The sequence below is a fragment of the Pectinophora gossypiella genome, chromosome 8, assembly GCF_024362695.1.
Source record: "Pectinophora gossypiella chromosome 8, ilPecGoss1.1, whole genome shotgun sequence".
NCBI lineage: Eukaryota > Metazoa > Arthropoda > Insecta > Lepidoptera > Gelechiidae > Pectinophora > Pectinophora gossypiella.
Genome location: NC_065411.1, coordinates 14,151,768 through 14,176,724, shown reverse-complemented (window position 1 = coordinate 14,176,724; position 24,957 = coordinate 14,151,768). Strand labels below are relative to the sequence as shown.

The 24,957-nt window shown below is 37.7% G+C and overlaps 4 protein-coding genes across 5 annotated transcripts in view; 2 read left to right on the top strand and 2 right to left on the bottom strand.

The window, feature by feature from the left end:
• LOC126369197 (TATA-binding protein-associated factor 172) overlaps positions 1-9,045 on the bottom strand; it is a 67,354-nt gene extending 58,309 nt beyond the window's left edge. For both annotated transcript variants that reach the window (XM_050013492.1, XM_050013494.1), the window contains exon 1: positions 8,902-9,045. The gene's annotated coding sequence lies outside the window, so the exon portion shown is untranslated. The remainder of the gene's footprint in view (positions 1-8,901) is intronic.
• A 640-nt stretch (positions 9,046-9,685) lies between these two features.
• On the top strand, positions 9,686-10,994 carry LOC126369270 (nucleolar protein 12). The gene is made up of 3 exons (XM_050013627.1): positions 9,686-9,900; positions 10,102-10,207; positions 10,380-10,994. The coding sequence occupies exons 1-3, from the start codon at positions 9,827-9,829 to the stop codon at positions 10,902-10,904; spliced, it is 705 nt and encodes a 234-aa protein (XP_049869584.1). The 5' UTR covers positions 9,686-9,826; the 3' UTR covers positions 10,905-10,994.
• LOC126369236 (endonuclease III-like protein 1) lies at positions 10,919-14,781 on the bottom strand. Its single transcript, XM_050013576.1, has 5 exons — positions 14,324-14,781; positions 13,733-13,867; positions 12,962-13,132; positions 12,445-12,604; positions 10,919-11,838 (listed from the first exon to the last, which is right to left on the bottom strand). The coding sequence occupies exons 1-5, from the start codon at positions 14,645-14,647 to the stop codon at positions 11,132-11,134; spliced, it is 1,497 nt and encodes a 498-aa protein (XP_049869533.1). The 5' UTR covers positions 14,648-14,781; the 3' UTR covers positions 10,919-11,131.
• A 1,446-nt stretch (positions 14,782-16,227) lies between these two features.
• Positions 16,228-24,128, top strand: LOC126369268 (ER membrane protein complex subunit 3). Its single transcript, XM_050013625.1, has 5 exons — positions 16,228-16,523; positions 16,757-16,895; positions 21,662-21,779; positions 22,377-22,538; positions 22,702-24,128. The coding sequence occupies exons 1-5, from the start codon at positions 16,375-16,377 to the stop codon at positions 22,872-22,874; spliced, it is 741 nt and encodes a 246-aa protein (XP_049869582.1). The 5' UTR covers positions 16,228-16,374; the 3' UTR covers positions 22,875-24,128.
• Positions 24,129-24,957: the final 829 nt, after the last annotated feature.

The following is a 24,957-nucleotide window of genomic DNA, read 5'->3' as shown; positions in this document are numbered from 1 at the left end:
TCAGTACTGCTCGATCTTGAAAAACTGCTCCGCATCAGGGAGACACCCTACGGCCTGGCAAAACTATAAAACCTAGAGCAATATTTTTTTCACGAAACCTATTTAAAGTCTTGGTCAAATTTTATCGCCAGTGAAAAAAAACAAAATGGCCGAAAAACAAGATGGCCGCCATACAAATTTTTGTTTTTCCAGAAAATGTCTCACGAGGTAAAAATGATGTATTGGGGTGTGATCGGAACGTCATCTTGGAAAACTGCTCCGCATCAGGGAGACACCCTATGGCCTGGCAAAACTATAGCACCTAGAACTTTTTTGATTTCACGAGACCTATTTTAGTCTTGGTCAAATTCTATCGCGGTAAAAAAATGGCGGGAAAACAAGACACGCGAGCAGCTTGCTGCGAGCGAACCACGCGACATCTAGTAATAAAGCTACAATATTATATAAAGCTACAAACCCATGTACTGACTGACTGACTGACTCACTGACAGGGTTGTTCTCCCAGAAGGAGCGCCGGGGGGTAAATATGATGTATGGGAGATGTGATCAAGATATTCCGATGAGTATGGGAAAACTTCCAGATCTTGGAAAACTGCTCCGCATCAGGGAGACACCCTACCGTCTGGCGCAACTATCGCACCTGGAACGATTCTTTTTCCACAAAACCTATTTAATTCTTGGTCAAATTCCACCACCGGTGAAAAAAAACCAAAATGGCGGAAAAACAAGATGGCCGCCATACAAAATTTTGTTTTTCCAGAAAATGTCTTGGGGGTAAAAACTGTGTACGGAGGTGTAATCGGAACGTCTTGTTGAGTATGGAAATACTGCTAGATCTTCGAAAACTGCTCCGCATCAGGGAGACACCCTAAGGCCTGGCAAAACTATCGCACCTAGAACAATATTTTTTTCACGAAACCTATTTAAATCTTGGTCAAATTCTATTGTGGGTAAAAAAAAAACAAAATGGCGGAGAAACAAGATGGCCGCCATACAAATTTTTAGTTTTTCCTGAAAATGCCTCTGGGATAAAAATTATGTATGAGGGTTTTGATCGGAACGTCATGTAGAGTACGGGTATACTTCCAGGTTTTCGAAAACTGCTCCGCATCAGGGATACACCCTACGGCCTGGCGAAATTATCGCACCTGGAACTTTTTTGTTTTCACGAAACCTATTTAAATCTTGGTCAAATTTTATCACCGGTGAAAAAAAAAAAAAACAAAATGGCGGAAAAACAAGATGGCCGCCATACAAATTTTTGTTTTTCCAGAAAATGTCTCTGAGGTAAAAATGATGTATTGGGTTGTGATCGGAACGTCATCTTGGAAAACTGCTCCGCATCAGGGGTCACCCTACGGCCTGGCAAAACTATAGCACCTAGAACTTTTTTGATTTCACGAGACCTATTCAAGTCTTGGTCAAATTCTATCGCGGTAAAAAAAAACAAGATGGCCGCCATACAAAGCTTCGAACTAATACAGGACACGCGAGCAGCTTGCTGCGAGCGAACCACGCGACATCTAGTTAAATCATATTACTCTATGGTGAATCTTCAAATCGAACGATAACCCTGATAATGATGGTTACCAATTTCTTTTTTAAATAAAAAAATAAGACGAAAAATAATATGAAAAAAAAAAAACTAATAAGTTACGTCAAAAAACTTTATTCCGTTTCTTTTATCTATCATAAACCAAAGTTTTTTTACCTGATAACTTGTCGAAAGTCAATGAAATGTAACTTGTCGAAATTTCTAAATGATCACGGTGACAAGTTATCGCCCAAACAGATAATGTTAATCAATCAAGAAATTTTTATTGCACTTAATCACTACATAGTATAAAACAAAGTCGCTTTTTCTGTCCCTATATCCCTATGTACGCTTAAATCTTTAAAACTAAGCAACGGATTTTGATGCGATTTTTTTTAATAGATAGAGTGATTCAGGAGGAAGGTTTATATGTATAAAACATCCATTAAATAGTGGAGAAATACTGTTATTTATGAGGTTTTTAATGTGATGTCGTAAATAATTTCATTTTTTCCTCAGCATTGCACCCGAGCGAAGCCGGGGCGGGTCGCTACAACATAAACGCATAAACATAAAAAAAAACATAAACGTAACATGCGGGTCATAAATTTATGACTAGTTATTATGAAACCTTCGATTGTGGATCGAATAGGAAATGCAATTGCTATTATAAACATTCCTAGGTAGGTATACAGATATAATAAGACGCACAGACAGACAACTCATAGTCATAATAAACATCACCTCCTTGGGTTATCCCGGTTTCACGGGATTAATTTACCTAACCAGGGCGATTAGCCAAATCGCAAGATTTCGAAAATCGACCACGATTAAAAAGTACTTTTTTTTGACGTGACTTATTGTAAATTTGCCGCAGATGGCATTAACTACTTGGCCGGACAAATGGGGAGCGCTGAAGGCTCTCACCCGGTTTTAAAATGTACGACGGGATTAACTTTCAATACTGATGTATTGTCGCTAGTAATACATACATAAATAACATAGGCTACCGATTATATCCCAATTGGAGTAGTCAGATGTACATCGAAAGATGAACTAAGTACCCACACTTCACCAAGCTTTCTGTTAGACCAACGTGTGTTAATGAAAACTGCACTTAAGATAAATTAATGGGTCATTGGTGCAAGTCCGGTACTGGACAGCCTCCGTGGTCTAGTGGTTAGAGCGTTAGGCTCACGATCTGGAGGTCCGGGTTCGATTCCCGATGGGGACATTGTCGAAATCACTTTGTGAGACTGTCCTTTGTTTGGTGAGGACTTTTCAGGCTTGAATCACCTGATTGTCCGAAAAAGTAAGTTGATTCCGTGCTTCGGAGGGCACGTTAAGCCGTTGGTCCCGGCTATTAGCCATATGTTTATGTATGGTGCAAGTCCGGTACTGGGGTTCGAACCGGCGCACCCCGTTTGAGAAGCAAGCCGGTGTACCACAGAACCACAGTGACATGTCTACCAATTCATCATCATCAACTCTCTAGCATTATCCCATTTTCTCACAGGGTCGGCTTACCTTCGGTGGAGGGGGAGGCGCTTGACGCGCTCCCATGGGCGCTGGGCCCTAAAGGGCATCCGCCGGCGGGGACGCGGTTGTGTGCAATTGCGTTCCCGTATCCCCGCCACACGGCGGCAAAGAGGAACACCGTTGGGTTTTAGTGGGTATACCGGGTGGCGACACCCGCGGAGTCCCACATAACCACGTCGTCCCCCCGGGCGGCGTGGTATGCGTAACGCATTTCCGAACGTCAAAAAAAAAAAAAGTGTCGGCTTACCTAAACTGAAGATGTGACAGGTCCGAATTTTTACAGAATCGACTCTTCTTCTATCGTGTGGGTTGTGAGGTAAATTACCAACCTCATCAACCCTGGTGTCAGGGTTATTATTGAGCCGCCAAAAGCCCCTGACATGGCTCATGTAACGACTACTAACTTACATCAGTAAGTAGTGACCGGGACCAACGGCTTATCGTGCCTTTCGAAGCACGGATCATCTTACTACCTACAGAATCGACTGCCTGTCTGACTTTCCAATCCGCGCAGGGAAAACCAGCCTAATACAGGTCAGGTGACATACCTCCGAAAATGTATTTCCCGAGAATGTGGGTTTCCTTACGATGTGATCATGTGACATGTCTACCAATTGTGGAATACCTATATTAATATGTAGATAGGTACGACATTCATCCATCTTTATGGACGTACAGTTACAGCATACATCAAATAAATAAATAATAATTATTAAATAAATGTCTTGATGATTCTTATCATTATATTACTATAATTATAGGTAATTAGGTAGCATCTTTTTTCACTAGCCAATTCCTCCGCGTGGACTTCGGTCGTCACACTAAGTACACTATAATGCGTGCTTTTCAAGATGATGATGATGATGCTTGGTCGGTCCGGCTACTATTTACTTAAGTATGTCGTCAGGGGTCTTTGGCGGCACAATAGTAACCCTGAAACTAGAATTGATGAGGTCGGTCATTGATCTCACCACCCATACGAGACAAGAAGAATGCGTCTCTAGAGAATGCGCAGAGTTCGATCCTCTAAAGAACTATGTCCGTACCTGCAAACATGCACGTACAAGCGCACATTTTTATCGAAATCGGTCCAGTGCTTTAGGGTTTAGACATAAAAAGGTAAGAGATTAGAGACTACCTAATTAGGTAGGTATACAAGGTGTTAGTAACATCGTAACGAAAACTTTGAGGGGTGATTTAGACCATAATTCTGAGTTGATATCAAGTGGAATTTTCTGTTGCAAAAGTGTGGAACTGTAAAGTATTTTCATGAATTTACCGATAGGAAATTCCACTTGATATAAACTCGGAATCATGGTCTGAATCATCCCCCTCAATATTCGTTACGGTGTCACTAACACCCATACAGTTGTATGGATACCTGTACTGTACGTACTTGTATGGGCTGTAAGTGACATCGTAACGAATACTGAGGGGGATGATTCAGCTCATTATTCTTAACTCATATTAAGTGGATTTTTTCTACCGGAATATTATCAGAACTGATTTTTTTTTTAAAGAAAAATAATAATGATTTTTTCGACAGAATATGATATTTCCGGAAGTAATATGAGCAATAAAATATTACACGTTATATTAAAAGGGCAAAGGGTAAGGCTCATAATCTTTATTACCCATAATAGCACAACAAACAATATTGAGATAGGAGTTGAAGCTGGCTTATAGCAACGTTTGGTTTACATTCAAGGACTTCAACAACATTTACTACTCTAACCTTCTATTGTAATAGGTATTATCAAATGACAATTCTCTCTTTATTTATGAGCTGCGCTCTTGTCGGTGGAGTAATCGCCATTACTCCATAGATAGGGCGTGTAGAACGGTGGTTGCCCTAATCGCCTTCCGTTCCGCAACGGTGTTGTTCTAGCTAGAGCCCTACCAGAATCCATTTCCTCGGCCTCCAACCAGTACTGATACCGCTGTTGCCCAGCTGTTGAAATGACAATTAAAAAAAAATAATTTCCCGCGAAGTAGTTAATGCCATTTGCGGCAAATCTACAATAAGTAAAAAAAATAATTTAAAAAAAATATTTTATTATCTTCATAAATAATTAATCAAGTAAAGTAGCAAGCAAAGTCGATATTACTCGCTCAGTTACATCATTACATATAATGTAAATTGTGTAGGTATTTCATTTCATATTATAATTTCAAAATATAATTTAAAAATACCCAAAAAAAAAAACAACAAATCAACCTTGCTTTGACTTTTTCCAGTAAATTTTTATTTAGCACTTTCTGGAGACTATAGAACTATCAAACTACCTATATGTTGATAAAAAACTATGGAACTTTTTAATGAAAAAGAGGGAAGATGTCACATCACCTTCTTATCACGGCAGTAGGCACATAAGCCATTGCCCGCATTACTTACCCCAGATTTATCAATAAACCATGTTATCATTTTATAGCTCTATGCAAACTTTATGATTATGAAGTCCACTTTTCGGCCAATGGTCTTGTAACCAAAGCCGCAATAAATTAAAAAAATAAATGATTATGAAGTTTTTTTTTAAATTCCGATGTAGGTACTTTTATGGCTGGTGTAATAATATAGCGACATTCCGGCATCCCATACAAAAATCTCATTTTAACCCCCGACGCAAAAACGACGGGGTGTTATAAGTTTGACGTGTCTGTGTAAACGTGTATGTGGCTGTCTGTAGCATCGTAGCTCCCAAACGGATGATCCAATTTTAATGCGGCTTTTTTTGTTTGAAAGGTATATCAGTCGAGTGTTCTTAGCTATGTTTGGTGGAAATCGGTTCAGGTCTTCAGGGTTATCAGGTCGTTTGCAAGCATATGTGGGATAAGTTATTTTTTGCTTTTTATAGGGTTTAGCATTTTTAACCTTTTGTCATAATAATTGAGTACTGTTTTTTGGTCGGCGGTTTTTAAAAATTTTTAATTTAATGTTATTGCCGTGTACTGCCTTACCGCGTAAGTGAGAGCGGGCAGCTCTCGCGCGTTCTCCCTCATTCCTTTGCGGCTCATAGCCATTTACATTACCCTCTCGTATTATACCTTATTCTATGCCACCGGGCTAGATGCTTCAAGGTCACATCGAGATTGGGAAAATCGACGCTATTACACTAGCTCGGAATCGTGGTTACCATGGTTACTACGCACCAACTCGCTCGAGATCGTGGTTACCATGGTTACGTCCCACCAATTTGCTGTTGTTGCGGACAAGGTAATGTAATAACCGCTTAAAGTAAGACCAAGAGGGGGTGAAGTCGGCGCCCCATACGAATTGGTGCGGGGCGAAAATTACCGTTCTATATTGAGTATTATTCTTTATTCTATGGTGACAGGGTGGGTTGACACATTTTATAACAATGGGGCTGCATATTAGCAAGGTCACTAGTAAATTTGATGAACTGTTCATTATCTAAGATTATTATCATGATGATCCTATCATCTTCTAGAGATGGGTTGGGCATGTTAGACGTTGGTTGTTCTGTAATAACCCATCAAATTGACTAAACACCTTGTTAATATCATCATGACGTCCAAGCAGTGTCCGGCGACGGCGACTCCTAAATGTCTATCCCAGGTCGTGGTTATGATAGGCTCTAGTGGCTAGCAAAACCGAACTTCGATTTGAAGGTTCGGCCACATGGCGCACAGAATAACTGGCCTGCAGAATTAAACGTATAGTTGTAGGAGGGCTTCTGTCGAGTCTTCCGTATTTGGCGTTTTACTTCAAGATTGTTAATATGCAGCCCCATTGACATAAAGTGTCATTAACACTTCAAATGGGTCACACTTACTGAAAAAATGCTTATAAATAAACTCGAATAGATAAACTATGCAACAACTATGAAAGGCGATAAAAATAACGAAAGATATTCAATATTCTTATTTTTTATTCTATGATGGTGTAGAAGTTGCTAAGTTACACATGAGTTTCACAGACCCTTTTGTGCACAACAAAATAGAAGATTAAAAGAGAGAAGGAAGCTTTTCAAATTATAACATCTGTATCATTAAGGTATTCACTAGTGCTGTAGTAACATTTATTAATTAGAAGTTCTTTTATTTTTTTTTAATAAAAATTGTCAAATTTTCTTCTTCTAATCTGCTAGGCAGTTTATTATATATTTTGATGGACATCACATATGGACTAGTAGAATGTAGGACCAGTCTAGATATAGGTAAATTTAATCTTTTTCCATGACGCAATGTGTATTTTATGTGGAGTTTAAAAAACTTGGTATTTACAAATCTTACAAGAATCTAATATAATACAGGTATTGTAAGTTTGTTGAAGTTATAATTAAAATTATATAACTTATCTTGGTCATGGTTGATATTAATTTGTTTGCTTTTAAGGTCAAGAAATTATTTTGCTGTGTAGCTATTATGTGATAAATTGTTGTGATGGCGAGGTATACTTAATGATAATTGAAAAATAATGAAGACTATGTTTTTTGGAAACATATTCTAGTTCAACACTAAAATAATAAAAAAGTTTATTTAGGTAAAACCTACGACACACATATACATTTACAACATTAAAATATACACACAACTCACCAAAAAAAGACCAGGGTTCAGTGAAAATTTACCCAGAGGGCAACACTGATACGCTACAAGATTATAATGATTTAGCAGCCATTTTATTTATAAAATTATTAATAAAGGTTGCTAGGAAGAGATTGGCACTTTAGAAATCAGGCCACTGGTTTGTGTTCTTTATTCCTTTGATGTTTTTGTATAGTTTGTTGTTATCCTATGTGTGCAATAGAGTATTTTGTATCTTATAGTTTGAGTAAACTCTACTTCATCCACAATTTGTAGTAGACTAGTAGTAGATAAACTAAGATTAGATAAATAGTATAAGATGTGACAAATTTACAGATAGTGTGACTATAACAATAGATACAAAATATTATGTATTTTTTTATCATGATAAATCCCTACAAATAGTCATATTACATTAGCAACGACTTCTTCTCCTTCTCTTGTGCGGGTTGTGAGATCATGACCGACCTCATTACCTCCTCATGACCAACATCATCAACTTTGGCAGACATTAGTCAAGGAGTTACAGGCTTCCTCAATGTTGATTTGAATCGAATCAGCAAGTAATTGGATTGGCAACAACACAGTTTTAATTGTCATGGTTTTAAATAAACTTTGTAGGTAGGTAGTACTTAAGTGAATTGTTTTGAATCAAAACTGCAACTTCATAATTGATTTTGATTTTATCTGCTTATGATTATGACCTAACACAAGCAGGGGACTGGATAAGCAAATAATAATAATAAACTACCTAGTTACCTTATAAGAAACTGGAAACATCAATACAAAAAAAAACTATGTTGTACCTATTCAGAGGAAGGTTTGATAGACAATGTAAGTCATTCGCAAATTGCGGTACAATTAACCCTGATTAATTGAACGCCTGTCCTTAGTTAGACAAGTTGGTGCGGCAGCCTCCGCGCCGCCCGCGACTGGTTTACTTTCCACATCCGCCGCGTACACACCAATCAAATAGATTAAAACAATAAACACTACGCTAACGGTATGCGCTCACTATGTAACCCGAGCCTTTCACGCGAACATATGGACAGACTACAAAACATCCACCAAAGACCCCACAAGCATGCATGCACCTGCATCACAAATAATCCATCGCAGACCCAATAATCCGCGACCTTCATCACCTAAATTAAATTATTACGAAAGCTACATACGTAGTCTTTCCGATTGATTTTTAGTAGCACGATTCTTTCTGGGACTACATAAACGGGAACAAATCTCCTTGAAATTATCCTTTCCCGTAATTCACAAACACATACCTTGCGTAACGAGCTAGTTATCAGGTCACTGCACCCAAATTTTTCCATATTTCATGCCACACAAAATCACACACGATATCATTTTCGTCAAAATTCACAAACAAAAAAAACCAACGTAACGAGAGGAAGCGCATCGTTCAAGCTTCAAATTTATACTGACAGCCATGCTGCTGATGAGTCCGTCTTTATTGTGGACTTCGGCGCTGATTGGTCGACGACGCATTCATAAAAAAAAATAATTGCCTACCACCGCCAATCGTAAGCAAGAATTCAAAAAATCTTGGTTTTGTGCCAAAAATTGCCGATTGAAACGCAGTATCAAATGATCTCTTTATCTTTTTTTAAACGAAGATGAAGGCAGTTAGGCTAGATTCCCATTATATAATAATAATAATATAAAAGCAATTGTCTTATTAATTGATTAATTCATTTATTTTAACGAATATTAAAAAATATCTAAAGATAAATAAATGATTACATTATACAATGTTAAAAATAAGTCACTCTCATAATAATTAGTGCTATAATTAAGACTGCACCAATTTTTATTTATGTTTATTATTACTTTCCAAATAACTAAACATTCAACACGTAACAAAACTCAAAACTGCACGCAGCTTTGTTAAAAAAATAAACTGTCAAATACTGTCAATGTCAATTTGCTGCGTTCATATAGTACTTTTTTCCGGTTATATGGTATAGCAGCACCACGACCACCTCTACTTCTAACAATCAAAAAGTTTCTGCATAGTGGTGGTGGTGGTCTGTTGAATATTTGTTTTTGTTACAACTCACATTTGACATTGCTGCTACTGGAAATATTTCAATTTTGAGGTTATCCCCTCACTTTGCGTGTGAAATTGTGAATTTATTAGTAGATTGATTTTTGTTTTGTATTGAATTGAATATTTGTTTAATATTAATAATGGGAAAAAGGAAAAACAAGAACCAAGAGCGTAAGAAAAAAGTTGCAGTAGTTTTCGACGAGGCAAAACGCAAGTAAGTGAATTTTGAAATTTTTAGTTCTATTATTTTGTCTGTATTTTTCTCAGGTATTTTTACCCTTAAGCCTCCCGGAGCATGCTAAAGACATTTATAACATTAATATCTTATAATGTTTGTACTTTATTATAATTTTTACATTCTAGATTGCAGTTGTCTACTGGATAGGGATATTGTAAATATTACTTTTTTTTTCAGAGATTTCCTTTGTGGATTTCGCAAACGGAAGTTAGAACGAAAGAAGAAAGCACAGGAAGAACTGCAACAAATGCTAAAAGAAGAAAAAAGACGTATAAAGCAAGAGGTAAGAATGCTCTAGTATTCTTAACAATCCAAGAATTTGAAAATCCCTTCATTTTTTTAAAATGTCGGTGGTCGGCAATTTTTAGACCCAAAATCGACCAATATCAATCAATCAATCCAAGTCCAATGGTATGTTATTAATTTGGTTTATGAAAAAAAAATTCTTTTTTCAGAATAAAGAATCCTACAAAAAGCTTATAGTGTCAAGTCGTCCAATACCGGATATTGAACAACTTCTTCAAGAAGAATATGAAGATGAGGATGTCAATGTGAAGATAGTAGAACTCTCTGCAGACACCCTTCAGAAGAAAGACTTGGTGATAGGAGAGAACAGGCCTAGAGTAGCAGAGGACAAACCTGTAGTTAAAAAGAAGAAAAACAACAATCTAAAAGAAGTAATACCTGGCATGGGTTCTGATGTGGAAAGTGAAAATGAAGCTTCAGAAGTTGACGAAGACACTGATAAAGATAAACTAAAAACAAAGAAGGAAATTAAAAGAATGCTCAAACATCAGGCAACTAAGAAAATACAAAAAAGCAAAGTATTTCAAATGAAGAACAAACTTGAGAGAATAAAGAATAAAAAGAAATCTCAACAGAAGAAAGGACACATGAAGGCCAAGAGTGATCCCAGGAAAGAAAAGTCTAAGAAAAAGATAAATGTTAACAATAAACATCATGGCAGAAGAAAACATTAATAATAAACTCAATATAAAAAAATACAATTTTATTTGTTAATTAAACTAAGAGGTACTTGTTTACAATTAAAGTATTTTAATTTAAGATCACATGCAATACTTAATTTATAACTAATACTGGTTTTGTATAAGAAAAACCTTTCAAAAACAATTCCATGATTCAGCACAATTAACAACAGCCAATACTAAAACATTAACCCTTTATATAAAACAACTTATATGTATATCTACTTTTTTGCAGATCTTGTTTTTCTTTTTGTGTCATTTGTAACTGTTCCAACAGAACTTCCAACTTCTATATTTGCATTACTCTTTTTAGTTCTAGATTTCTGAATTACCGATTCTTTCTGATCATCAAGCATTTTGGAATTGCTTGTAGATTTAGTGCTTTCCATAGCTTGTTTATTATCAGTATCACCTACTTCTTTTTTAGGAGTAACCTTCCGTTTCTTTGCTGGAGAAGATTTTTTCGCAACTGGTTTTACTGACAATTTTTCATTTTTCACCTCAAAATCATCCATATCATCCTCTTTAGCTGTATTCTCAGCTTTTACTTCTTTTTTTGGAGTCACCTTTCTCTTTCGAAGAGACTTCTCTTTGCTATCCAAGTCTAATTCCTTCTTGACTTGTAACATGTCTTCCTCTTTTATATTTGCTGGAGATTTTTTACTTGGTGTTTTTGAAGGGGTTTTTTTAGGAGTTTTCCGTCCTAGACCACTTGAAGGGCAGATGTCGTTGTTCAGGCACTCATGGCACATTGGTCCTATAGGCAAGCAGATGGTCTGACCAAACCCAACCATGAGAAGGTTAACTTCACTCCAGAGATCGAATGGTAACCAAGTTTCTAACGCTTTCCGCGTATCTTCGGGGGTCGAAGTTGGTTTCTTGACCCAACCTATTCTGTTGCTGATCCTATGGACATGAGTATCTACACCTGGAATTAACATTAAAGTATTATTAAGTTTTTAAATTTTAAGAAAATATTGGCGCACATTGATGCCTTTTCTATTGGCTCCGTATAAAATATAGAAAAAAAAAAGTTCAGTAACTGAGCCCAGCAAATTATTTCTAAACTGGTGAAATTATGAACCATTAGTTGTCTTACTGATGTAAGTAAGTAGTCGTTACATGAGCCACGTCAGGGGCCTCAATAGTAACCCTGATACCAGTGCTCATGAGGTTGGTACTCCACCTCACAACCCACACAATAGAAGAAGTTGATACCACACAATAGAATAATTATAAAATTTATGTTTTTGTAGGTGTTTTTGGTGTATTACAGAAACAACATGTAACCAGGAAGTCTTAAGTGCAACCAGTTAATTTATTACTTTGCAAGAAACTCTTTGGACTTTTGCAGCTTTTTGTACTGTGTTTTAAGTTAAGTAAACCTACTTGTGTTGACTATGTCTTAGTGCCCTTACAGAGTTCCTGTTTGTACTTTCCTCTAATTTTAAGACCTCTGTAATAACATCAGGAATGCAATAAATATTGTAGTGGCCAGTTCAGAAACCAAAACTAAATTAATCCAATTTCTCACCAATGCCAGTGACTTTATTCCAGGCAACCTTCATACAGATGTGGGCCATTTTAGGGCCGACACCCGTCAGCTTGCACAACTTGTCTACAGAGTCCGGAATGTCTCCATTATACTGCTCCTTGAGGGTCTGAGTTGTCTTCTTTATGTATTTCACTTTTGTCTGAAAAGTTGATGAATCCATGTTGATGCTGGTAGAATATCACATGCAAAAGTAATACTAAAAGTGGTAAAAATAATATTTTATTTCCCTTTATTTTTGGTTATGGCAATGGGTCACTTAGGATTACGACCATTCAAATTTCCAAAAAAAAAAATCTGATGGACACAAATTAATCTAATTTGACAGCTCTTAGTGTCGTCCTTCACTTACAATAAGTGCTAGAAAGAGATAGAGCTAGTTATAACTGTCAAATTATGTTAAAATGAAGTTGGTGGTTGCCCATATTTTTATTTTATTTTTTAATTCTAGGAGAACCAACAGTTGTCAAAAACAAGTTAGCTATATCAGCATCAATACCTTCCAGAAGCCAACAGGATAAATTAGCTGTCCCAGTTCTTCATCACTCATTTTCAGGATGTTATCGACAGTGAGTCCCCTGGCTCGGAGTCTCTCCATCGCGGCGAATGTCACCTGATCCTTGGTTTGACTGGATAGCATCAGGGAGATCAGGCTTTGATATCTTATTACCTGGAGACATGCAAGTATTGCTTTTGTAATATTAAAATGTATCAAAATAACAAACTAGTATAAAATTTAAAAAAAATGCTGAAATTGAATTGGGCTAGGCAAGTCCCTCAAACAAAAGGAGAGTGTTGTTCTAAAAATTTATTGACACCCTTCAAGACTTCCTTCACCACAACTTTTATGAAATGCCATAAAATATAAGTGTTTTAAAACATGCATTGATCATTAATATACTCATACAGTAATTAATAGCCTTCATTAATTTTTTTACCAACAGAAAAGAAAAAGACACACAGAACAGAGAAGTTTCCATTAATTTTAACCAACAGAGGGATTGCGTTCTCTAACATGATGGACTAATGTTATGGGCGATAGGCTGATCCCTTATCACCATAAGGTTCATCATATCCATCTTAGGACTTCATATCAACAGTGGCTGCAAGTTGTCTTTGATTACTTGTGGCTCTGCCTACCCCATTTGGGATTACGGGCGTGAGTTTATGTATGTATTAATTTTTTTCTTTTTTTATAATGGATAATTATTAAAAACAAATATAAATAAGCGTCATATGGCTGATGATGATGATAAATAAGCATGCTTACCTCAGGCTTTGCTCCATGATCCATGGACATGTGGCAACCCATAGAGTCGACAGGAGCATCGTAGTTTGCTCTCATGTTCCTCAGGTTTACAAGAAACTCTCGCCAATGTAGAGGCTCCCACAGGCCTTTTGACTCCTGCACACAAGATAGACAAGGTTTAGTTAAAAATATTTTTTTTTAATCTCAACTCAGTACCAACGAAAACTTAAAATCAAGTTCTGTTCCATATCATGGGGCGAATAAAAAAAAAATCAACCTATGTAAAATTGCCAAGATCAAATATTATTTCTTAAAGCAGTTAAGCAAGAAATTGCCACCTCTACAAGGCTATACAGAGATCGAATTACTCATCACCAAAACAAACTGGCCCGGAGTTTAAGTGACAACCACTATATGAGACGCCTCAAAAGGACACACATATGGGATAACATACCGTAGCACCTTAATGAAGGCAGCCTTCTAATGAGGGGGCCTGTCCTGCATGTTAACAAAACCAAACCATCAAAACTGCTTATGGTCAATCGACCGATCGCATGTTTGGGCACAAAAATGAAAAAAAAAAAAAAATTAAAGCAGCATGCATTCTTATACCTTTTTCTCTGGAGATTCTGGTTCATCATATTCTATTTTTATGTGCGGACGCTGTGGACTCATAGGTTTGTACACAAACTGTTTTAAATCTGCAAGTGTAGTTGCAACTGAATCTTTAGCCTTCTCAACATTACTAAAGTTATTCGCCTTATCCTTCATCTTATTTTCCACCGTTACCTCCTCATCTTTCATTTGATCTTCTGATATGTTTTCTCCACTATACTCATTTACATCTTGTGAGGAGTTCGGTATATTTCTTTTCGTCGCTTTGCCCCTTTTGAGCGCCACAACTCCCGCTTCAACTTTTGTACTGGAACGAGGCATTTTAAAGAGTAAATTGCAAAGTAAATTAATCTTTGAAAATGACTGATAAACTTTAAAATGATAAACGTTTTTAATTTAAATTAATAATTTATAAAAACATTTAGCACACCGCGCCGGATCTTTATTTTGAATAATTTGACACATTGTCGTTCGTTCAGAAATAGTGATATGTCAAAAACACTGCAAAAACATGATAATCTTTTTGTTTACTTTTCTACCCGACCGCGGCGAAGCGAAAAGGAGGATTATTGGAATTTTGCATTTTTGACTTGGTTGAGTGAGGACCTTTATGTTTTTAATTTGGATGTTTTAAACCGGTTCAAATTTAAGTAAATATTTTACCAACTTACGTAAGTTGCAACTGAATGTTGCAAAAAGAGAAACGATTCTAGGATATTTTTGCCTTGAATGATAATGACATTATGTTCCAGTTTTATAAGATTTATCCTGCCACTGTAGTATAGTAACATCCGAGAGTAACATTACTATACATGAATGCCCCGCCATTTTAAGCATTGAGAAAAAAATAACCAAAAAATGTTTTAAATTCCTTGTTTTAAAAAATATACTATAGGACTGCTGATGGTGCAGTCTCAGAGTCTCACTCTCATAATAGACTGATTGTAAAAGTATAAGACCAGGCAAAATAAAAGAGAAAGAACGAGAGTAATCTAATGGATGAAGTGATGGTCTTTTTCAAAAAGTCCTGCTAACATGGAAGTTTTCAAAACTTTTATTATTTCTAATAGAACTAATAATAATGATGTCTTTTATATTTCTGAAAGTAATGTAAAACTGCCTTTAAATTTAAAAATGTATTAAATGTTCATAAATTATGATTATAGGTATTATCTGTTAACAAAACATGTGTAAAAATATTATTATACTAAAAACTTTTGTAAAAATAGACATTGGAACTTGGGAGTACTTGAGGTACTTAGGAAGCAATTATGTTTATATTGTTTTAGGTATATCTTTCTCAAATTCTATTTTTATGTGTGGTCTATGTGTACTGGTGCTTTTAATATCAAGCGATTCATGAGTACAGGTAGTTTTATATGCGTATTTCTGTACATCTGTAATGGTAGTAGCTTCAGCAACTTCATGTCCTACCATTACCTCTTTCATTTCCGATATCCTATTGTTTACTTCCCTATTATCAAGGTTATTTTCATCTTGAGTATCATGTGAGAAATCAGCTTGTGAAGAAATTGATTTAGATCTTTTCCTTGTCGCTCTTTCTCTTCGGAACCCACTTTGATTTTCAGATACACCAATCTTTGGATTTGAGCGACGCATCAGGATATTATATGACTTGTAAGCAATAATTAACAAAGCGTAAACCAATTGTAAAATATTTCGAACACGGCGCCAGGATCCAATATTTTGAATTTGTACCATTCGACATTGAAGTCTTCGTTCAGAAAGATTATAGCTGAAAGAAAGTCAGACTTGGCTGTATTTACTAAAGTTCTTTGCCTACATAAAAAAACAAAATTGCGCGTTTTTTTTCCTTTCAAAAAAGTGTACTTTATTTGTAAAACAAGAGTAGCAATACCGTGCTCGGGGTAACGCTTTCTCTTTCGATATTAGTGATGAAGACGGGATCTGAATTTTAAAATAACAAGTGGCCGATGACGGGGTGTCGCTATTTTTTTATTATTATAATTATTTCTTGTATTCTATGACGATTAATACTTTTAAACAGGGTTAACAACTTTAGCAGAATGGCAGAATTACTATTGGATCCAAATATACGCGTTTGGGTATTCCTTCCCATTGTCGTGATCACTTTTTTGGTTGGGATTGTGAGGCATTATGTTTCAATCATTTTATCATCACAGAAGAAGATTGAGCTTATCCAAGTTCAAGATAGGTAAGAACACATAACTTACAATCTTGTCTGATGGCAAACTAACAGGAAACTCTTTTAGAACATAACCTCTCTTGCAGTTTGCCAGTGTATTACAAGTGTAAGCCGTGAAAAGGGTCTCAACTGTAGCTTTACATCATTTCTCATAAATATCAACTTGTAGTTTATGATGTTCTCTGTTATTAAAATAACTCTACTGTTTACAAATTGTATTTGTATCTGAGCTATCTTCTCAGTCAGGTGATGATTCGCGCTCGTCTGCTGCGCGAGAATGGCAAGTACCTGCCGCGGTCGTCTTTCGCGATGCGCCGCCACTGGTTCAACAATGAGGAGACTGGATATTTCAAGGTGCAGAAGCGTGCCGCTGCTTCACAGGTGATACCGGACATTTAATTCAACAAGTTCATATTAAATATTCATCATTATTAAAATGTGAAGACCTGTAATTGGCTCTTATGTTTCCTATGTGTAGCTTTTGGTTTTAAAAGTAAAAGTAAATAAAAGTAAATATTTAAATGTACCATAAGACACACTCTCATGCCATGCACAGGTGAGATATTTAATTGAACTTCTTCATGTGCTTTGTGAGGTGAATTACATCATCACTTACATCAGTAAGTAGTAACCACCAACTGCTTAAAATGCTTTCCGAAGAATGGATCATCTTACTTTCGGACAATTAGGTGATCAGCCTGTAATGCCTAACCAAACTAGGGATCACAAAGTGGTTTTTGTGATATATCCCCACCGGTATTCAAACCCATCAATGAGTCCAACTCTTAACCACTGGACCACTGACGCCGTTAATTGAACTAGTACATATGAAATATTCATCATTAACTTATGAGTCACACTCTTCTTTGTGTTGCATACTTCATTCTTGTCTGTCCAATTCCAAAATAATTTAATAAATATTTAATGTATATAAAATAAACAGCTTTCAATATATAGCAGCTTAAAAAGACTAACATTGAAATTGAAATAAGCTGAACTGTTTGTCTGTCTTGTGTTAGACTAATTGTCTTTATATCCTAGGAATGTTGTATGCATTGCACACTTGCACTTGCATATTGCTTTGATGTGGCCTTTTTAACCTCCCTGTTACATACATAAACTCACGCCTATTTCCCACCAGGGTAAGCAGAGACTATGGAATTCCATGTGCTTTGATCTTGACACACTTCTCTTGCTTTTTATTTTATTAGCCATAAATTCAGATACAATATTTTTATTTTTATACAAATTCTATTATTTGGCGGTAACGTTTAGGTATGTGGGTGATTCTTATTCTTACGTTTTTTTGTGTGAGTTGTAAGAATTGTATATGTTTTTTAGGAAAATCGGTGACCCCTGAATTATTTTACTTAGGTAATTACTTCTAGTATCGTGTCCGGATATAATTTTTGCCATAAAATTATTAGATATTATATTAAAAAAAATTAGAAGTCATAAATGTCACGGAACGTGTCGTGTGAGATTGCCAGAATTGCAGATAAAATGTTTTTTTCTGAAGATGTGGCATGTTATTTTTCGAAATATTACAACAACTATGCAAGACGAACCTTTGTTCTATAAGACTGTTTAACAAAATATATAAATAATGCACACTATTTATGATTTTGAACAACATACATTTTGTGAGCAGTTTTTGTGTCACGACCGTGTGCGACACTTTAAAATTGCAATACTCGGTAGAAATAAATCTATGACATTGACAACCATTTCTAAGTTTTTTTAGAACGGCAACAATATCATCTTGTCAGTATTGCAAATGGCTAAGAGCGTTGAGACCAGTATAAAATCAATCTGCTTTTACATTTTAAAAAAAGGACAACCTTAACTCGTCAACGCCGTGTAAGAGTTTTAAACTTAAGTATCAGTGTTACACTATTGTTTGAAAAGTAATATGCACGTCATACAGAGTAGTTTAAAATAATTACTTAAGATTTGCAGTATCGTGGATAGCTTTTGGGTTATATAGAACACGTTTCAAATTGTCACGACCATGTAATGATAAAAATGTCACAGCCGTGGACTTTTTAAACACATGGTTGTGACATATAATGCATGATCGTGACATTCTTTTTTATTTCAATAATTTAGTGGGTTTTGTTTCTTTTATTTACAAATTATATTATTGTTTGATATGCTTACATACGAGTACTTACTTTACTAGTCCATATAGATCCCAGTACTGGGCAAGGGCCTCTTCCAAGATATTTGGAAGGAATTTATTCATAGCCACACTAGGCAGGGGTTTTTTAGGCGGTTGTATGTTATTGTTACGGAAGTGGATTTCGGGATTGGAACGAATCTCACTGAGTTCAAGGAGAAATATTTGTTGGTCAAATTGTTAGTATAAATAACGACAACCCTGATACCCCTTGCTACGCTAAATTTACTAAGAAGAAGTATCACAGCGTGATATCAGGAGACACGGTCTTTACCTGGAATAGCAACGATCTTGGCCCTGAAGTTCCCAGTACAAATAACCTCCTTAGAGGAGGCCTCGACAGCTATTAACTCCCTCACGGATCACGTGAGGTCGGTTTTGAACGAAACTTCAAAACAGGTTCCGGAGATGGAAGACCATATCGCTGGAAACTGCCTACCGATATCCGCGATCTGCCAACGGAGAAAAACGCAGCCACCCGCGCATATGATTCCAATCGCACCGAGGAATGTCGCCGTCATTTGCGTCTCTAGCAGCAAACTGTAAGAAAACGTATTAATGACATGCGACAGAATCGGTGGGATAATCTTTTGAGCGGCATTGAGCTCCACCACCAGGCCATCTGGCAGCTGTCTAGGTATCTTCAAAAGGATACGGTTTTACCTCTCAATAGGCCTAACCAACCCCCCGCTTTTGACGATGACAAAAAAGCCGAATGCCTTGCCGACAGTCTCGAAGCCCAATGTTCGCCCAGCACTCTCCCTATCGACCGTAGGTACCGCTCGACGGTGAACTCTGAAGTTCATCGTAGGGCTTCTGTACCTCCCACCGATCCTTCTCTTCCACAGGTCACTAAGGAAGAGGTACTAGATATCATTAAAAATCTTCATACCCGAAAAGCCTCTAGCTCAGACGGTATCACGAATCGTGTCCTTAAAAACTTCAGTGCTCCCCTCATCTGTTTACTAACGGCAATATTCAACGTCGCCATGATCAACTGCGTCTTTCCACGGCAGTGGAAAGAAGCAATTGTAATTGGTATACCAAAGCCTGGGAAACCTAAAAACGAACCTTTGAGTTACCGCCCCATAAGTCTCCTCAATACCATGGGGAAGATTTATGAGCGGCTCATATTTGCTAGATTACGGGACTACGCCGAATCCAATAGTCTTATTCCACTAGAGCAGTTTGGTTTTAGAACCAAACACTCCTGCGTTCAACAAGTGCACCGTATTATTGAACATATCTCTAGTAGGTTAAACTTAAAAAACCTGTCGCTACGGGAGCGCTCTTCTTCGATGTGGCGAAAGCGTATGACAAAGTCTGGAACAACGGCTTGATCTACAAGCTTTATTCACTGGGAGTGCCAGACCGTCTCGTGCACATCATACGAGACTTCCTCTCAAATTGAACCTTTCGCTACCGCGTGGAAGCGACGCTCTCGTCACCGCACGCGATACATGGCGGAGTCCCACAAGGCTCCGTCATCTCCCCTTTACTATTTTCATTGTATACTAGTGACATTCCCAAATCCCCTAACACCTAACTAGCTTTATTTGCGGATGATATAGCCATATTCTTCGTGCCGTGATCAAGTTATGATGACCGGAATTCTCCAACGCGCGGCCAATGCCTTGGGCAAGTGGTTTCGCAAATGGAGAATCGAGGTAAACCCGGAGAAAAGTGCAGCGGTGTACTTTTCAAAAAGCTATTATAACACGCCACGGCCACGCCGTCAACTTCAGTCATCAAGATGTTTGGCAAGCCGATCCCTTGGGAGGAGTAAGTCAAATATCTCGGCGTAGTTTTAAATAGAAGTCTTACTTTTAAGGCCCATATCAAACGTGTGCGCGATCGCGCCGCGTTTGTAATGGGCAGTCTTCATTGTCTCCTTAACAAGCGTAGTAAATTGTCCCATAGGAATAAGGTGAAAATCTACACGACTTGCATCCGTCCGATCATGACCTCATGAAAAGTATCGGCGTCCGAAGGACGTAATATACGATCCCGACGACCCAATTACTCTAGCCATAGAGGCAGCCAATCAGCTCGCGACACCAAACACTTCAGGACCCCAATACTGACCCCGCCGGCGTGGTCGACGACTTCCCTCAATCAGCGCTTATCGCTATCGACCCTCTAGGATCGATTAACTCTTTCAAATATTTTTCTTCTCACACGACGCTCTGAGCCGAGATGGGCACCGCCAATACTGACCCCGCCCAACTGGGCACCCTCAGGCCTGTTGCCTTAAACGTTGTACCGGGTGAGAGCCTTCAGCGCTCCCCATTTGTCCGGCCAAGTAGATAATGCCATCTGCGGCAAATGTTCAATAAGTATAAAGGTTTTTGTTTCCAAATCCTAACTTTTTTATGACGCGATCTCAATTATTGTGATTTAGTTAAGTATCACATAATCAGAAAGAAGATTACCAAATAAATACTTTTGATTAAACCAATTCAGTGTTTGCTTACTGCCTAATTGCTCCAACCAATTGAGACAAAAAAAACTAAGATGACAAAAAAAATAACAGCAACAGTTACAATGAAAAATGCAAAACAGTCACATCCATGTCATATTGTGTCACAGCCATGTTTAGTGATGTCACGACCGAGGCACAAATGTCACAACCGTGTTTTTCTACCCTTGTTTTTTAATATTCCTGAGGGTATTAAGCTTGTCCATATGCATCCAAAATATGCTTTTGATATAAACTTTTGATTTGCATCATAAAAACTCATAAAAACATATTTTAATTTTTTTTGGGTTCTCTGCAAACTATTTAAGAATTACCCATGTATCTGTGTGCCCATTGGCAAAGGCCTCTTGCTTACTCAGAGTAAGTTACTCCTTCATTAATCTTTCATATACCTCTCTGTTCTGTGTACAATAAACTGTTAAAGAAATAAATAAATAATTTATACAAAGACTGATCCTCGACTGATTTATAATGTGTTCCTATTGACAGAACCCCATGACCGACCCGGGTATGATGACGGACATGCTGAAAGGGAACGTGACTAACGTGCTGCCCATGATTGTCATCGGAGGCTGGATCAACTGGATGTTCAGCGGCTTCCTCACAAGTATATTGGCCATTTACACTTATATTTAAAGTACTTATAAATTTTGCATTAAGTTGAGACTACTCTGAGTAGATGCGTATCGATTTTGACGACATAATTATTCGTTTTGTCGATTGGTGCTAATATGTGAACCCAAATAAGTCGTCGATCTGTTAAAATGCAAATAAAATCACGTGACACCCATGTTAGGGAAAAAATAAACTTGTCGATTTTGAACTTGTCCATAATAATTCTTATTAGACTATGGCTCACCTGACGTCTTGTCCCTCGTGTCTTGACACCTGTACGCAGGAGGAGCTTATGGATACTGGGCTGAAAAAATCTGAATGCCACTGAAACGATAAGATATGTAAAGAGAGTGTTGCCGATTAACTGATTATTTACCCCAAAATAATAATTGGTAGATAATCAATTTAATTGATAGTATTATAATCGATAATATCGAACAATTATTAGATTATAATCGATATCATTGTAGATTTTTACACATGTTGATATTTAGATTATTTAGAGCGGTTTAGAAAATAGTCTATTATGTTGATATTGTTGTGATATTCGATTATAGGACAACACTAGAAGATCTTATCTTTCCCACAGCCAAAGTCCCGTTCCCCCTGACTCTCCGCTTCAAGCCGATGCTGCAGCGAGGAGTCGAACTCGCGCACCTGGACGCCGCCTGGGTGTCGTCTGCCTCCTGGTATTTCCTCAACGTGTTCGGGCTGCGCACCATCTACGCCCTCGTGCTCGGAGAGAATAATGGTATGTTGGGTCAACAGTAGGAAGACCACAGAGCTATAAGAAAGAGAAGTTGGCGTGTGGATGTTACTCCGAACAACATCACGCCTGTATGCCCGAAGGGGTAGGCAGAGAACATTATAGACGGCGATACAGTAAATAATCAATGTTTAATTTCTCTTTGCAGCGGCGGACCAGTCGAAGATAATGCAGGAGCAGATGTCGGGGGCTGCGATGGCGATGCCGCCGGACCCGAAGGCGGCGTTCAAGGCGGAGTGGGAGGCGCTCGAGATCACCGAGCACAAGTGGGCGCTCGCCACCGTCGAACAGGACGTACTCGCCATGGAGAAAACTACGTGAATATATAGTTTACCGGGTACTGACTAAAACAAACGTGTCGTTGCCTTATAGTGAACACCGTATAATGTACCCGCTTTAGGACTAGCCAGTTGCAGAAAGGTTTCTTTAAATTGGACATTAGTTAATTGGTCACAAAATGCCAATGTTGCCAATGTTTTCCGCAAATAAATGATGATTGATTGATTGATGTTTTATGCAACAATATAATGGTCCATTAGTATTTAAAGACGGCTTTAAAATTGAAAGAGCGTTTCTGCAACTGACTGTCTGTCGCACTAACATATTTGACATTAAGTGAGACTTACAGTGCAATTTGTCAAAAAAATCATGTGACATGGTACCGAAGTGTACGCATATTGATCCTCGTGAACGGTCACCTAATCTGTGACGTAAGCGCGCAGAACCTCCCGATAGACACGCTAGTTTCAAGCAAAACACTAGTCACAAATTTGTGGTTGCAACATACATACATAAACTCACGCCTATTTTCCACCGGGGTATCAGAGACTATGGACTTCCATTTGCTACGATCCTGACCAGCGTCGCCAGACGTCCCGAATTTGGCGGGACGTCCCGATTTCTAAATCAAAATTTAATGTCGCGCTTTTCGGGAAAACTCGACCGTGCGTGCAACGTACTGAGAAAGCGCGGGCGAATGGCACAGACAAGTTTGGACTGGCCGTCTGGCCGGCGGTAGGGTAAATCTGATTAAAAATATCATATTTTATTAAAATACATTTGCTATCTATTGTCACGTAAACGTAATTTGAACTCAAATTAAACGATAAATATTCAAAAACTTTTTATTATATAATTTTTTTTATGTCCCGCTTTCGACGAAAGAATCCCGCTTTTTTCACTCAAAAAGTTCCAAAAAAAAATCTGGCAACGCTGATCTTGACGCACGTTGGTTCAGAGTAGATCGTACTGAACCTTTTCTAAGGACTCGTCCAATTTGAAGAAAATAATGTTTTTTTTTTGTGGTTTTCACTATAAGGTGACGGTATAATGGGCATATGATCGACCTTGAGCCTCGGAGGTCACTTCCCCACGTGTCCCCTGGGTCGTTCTAGAGTCTGTGGAAGTTAGTACCCGCACTATTACAATAAGTAGCAAATATAAGCATTGAACAGTGCAATACTTCTTTGTGTCTCGGTGTATGGTTATGTTATGACGATGTGTTATGTATGTTCTCAGAACGAGTGTCTAACTCCTATTTATTTGAAGACTAAGTAAAACTGTTACTTTACGTTATGGCTTTGTTTTATTTGCTTTAAACATTTTTCAAAATGGCGCTAATTCCTGTGGGAAGAATCTGTAATAAATACACAATAACGTGGCTTCACGCCTGTATCCCCGAAGGGGTGGCAGAGGTGTATAGTATATACAACCCATTCCGGGCCCCGATTCCTGCAGACCTCCTAATTTTACTTAGTTATACCTGTCATTTTGATATTCGCCAAAGATGAAAGAGACGGATGATTGACAGTCGTAAATGAATAACCCGGGCGAATCAGAAAGGCATCTCGCTGGTTTGCAAACCGTTTGACGTGTACTGTCAACTTAATTCTGTCGGGTTATTGGACGAGGTAAATTTTTTTAGACGATTGGAATTCAGCTTAAAATTGACGTGTGTTCAATAAATTTTATGCCTGTCGATTACCCGTCCCTTTCTTTTTCAGCGGATGAGAATATGACAGGTATAACTTCAAAAAAATTAGATGGCGTCTGAAGGAATTAGCACCATTATCAGTAACCGGGCACAAATCCTGGAAACCGTGATATCGAGTGAAAGAAAAGGGTAGAAGCATGGGATGGTTCAACCCTAATTCGCTGGGGGTACTAAACAGAATAACGTTTTTCAATAATACAAAACATCATCAACTCCCTAGCATTATCTCGTTCCCTCGCTCCCGGTTCGTTGTCCGCTAACCTAACCTGAAGATCAGGTCCGGTTTTTTAAAGAAACGACACCTGTCCGACCTTCCAACCCGCGAAGGGAAAACCAGCCCAATACTGGTTAGGTCACATACCTCCGAAAATGCATTTCTCGGGAATGTGGATCTCCTCACGATGTTTTCCT

What these genes read in the sequence shown, in the direction of transcription:
- LOC126369268 (XM_050013625.1), top strand. Translation starts at nt 16,375, where the DNA reads ATGGCAGAATTACTATTGGATCCAAATATACGCGTTTGGGTATTCCTT. An exon ending in CTTATCCAAGTTCAAGATAG is followed by an intron (nt 16,524 to 16,756) that starts GTAAGAACACAT and finishes CTATCTTCTCAG; the next exon opens with TCAGGTGATGATTCGCGCTC. An exon ending in AGCGTGCCGCTGCTTCACAG is followed by an intron (nt 16,896 to 21,661) that starts GTGATACCGGAC and finishes TCCTATTGACAG; the next exon opens with AACCCCATGACCGACCCGGG.
- LOC126369270 (XM_050013627.1), top strand. Translation starts at nt 9,827, where the DNA reads ATGGGAAAAAGGAAAAACAAGAACCAAGAGCGTAAGAAAAAAGTTGCA. An exon ending in TTCGACGAGGCAAAACGCAA is followed by an intron (nt 9,901 to 10,101) that starts GTAAGTGAATTT and finishes TTTTTTTTTCAG; the next exon opens with AGATTTCCTTTGTGGATTTC. An exon ending in AAAGACGTATAAAGCAAGAG is followed by an intron (nt 10,208 to 10,379) that starts GTAAGAATGCTC and finishes TTCTTTTTTCAG; the next exon opens with AATAAAGAATCCTACAAAAA.
- LOC126369236 (XM_050013576.1), bottom strand. Translation starts at nt 14,647, where the DNA reads ATGCCTCGTTCCAGTACAAAAGTTGAAGCGGGAGTTGTGGCGCTCAAA. An exon ending in ATCCTGTTGGCTTCTGGAAG is followed by an intron (nt 12,605 to 12,961) that starts GTATTGATGCTG and finishes TCAACTTTTCAG; the next exon opens with ACAAAAGTGAAATACATAAA. An exon ending in GAATAAAGTCACTGGCATTG is followed by an intron (nt 11,839 to 12,444) that starts GTGAGAAATTGG and finishes TGTTAATTCCAG; the next exon opens with GTGTAGATACTCATGTCCAT.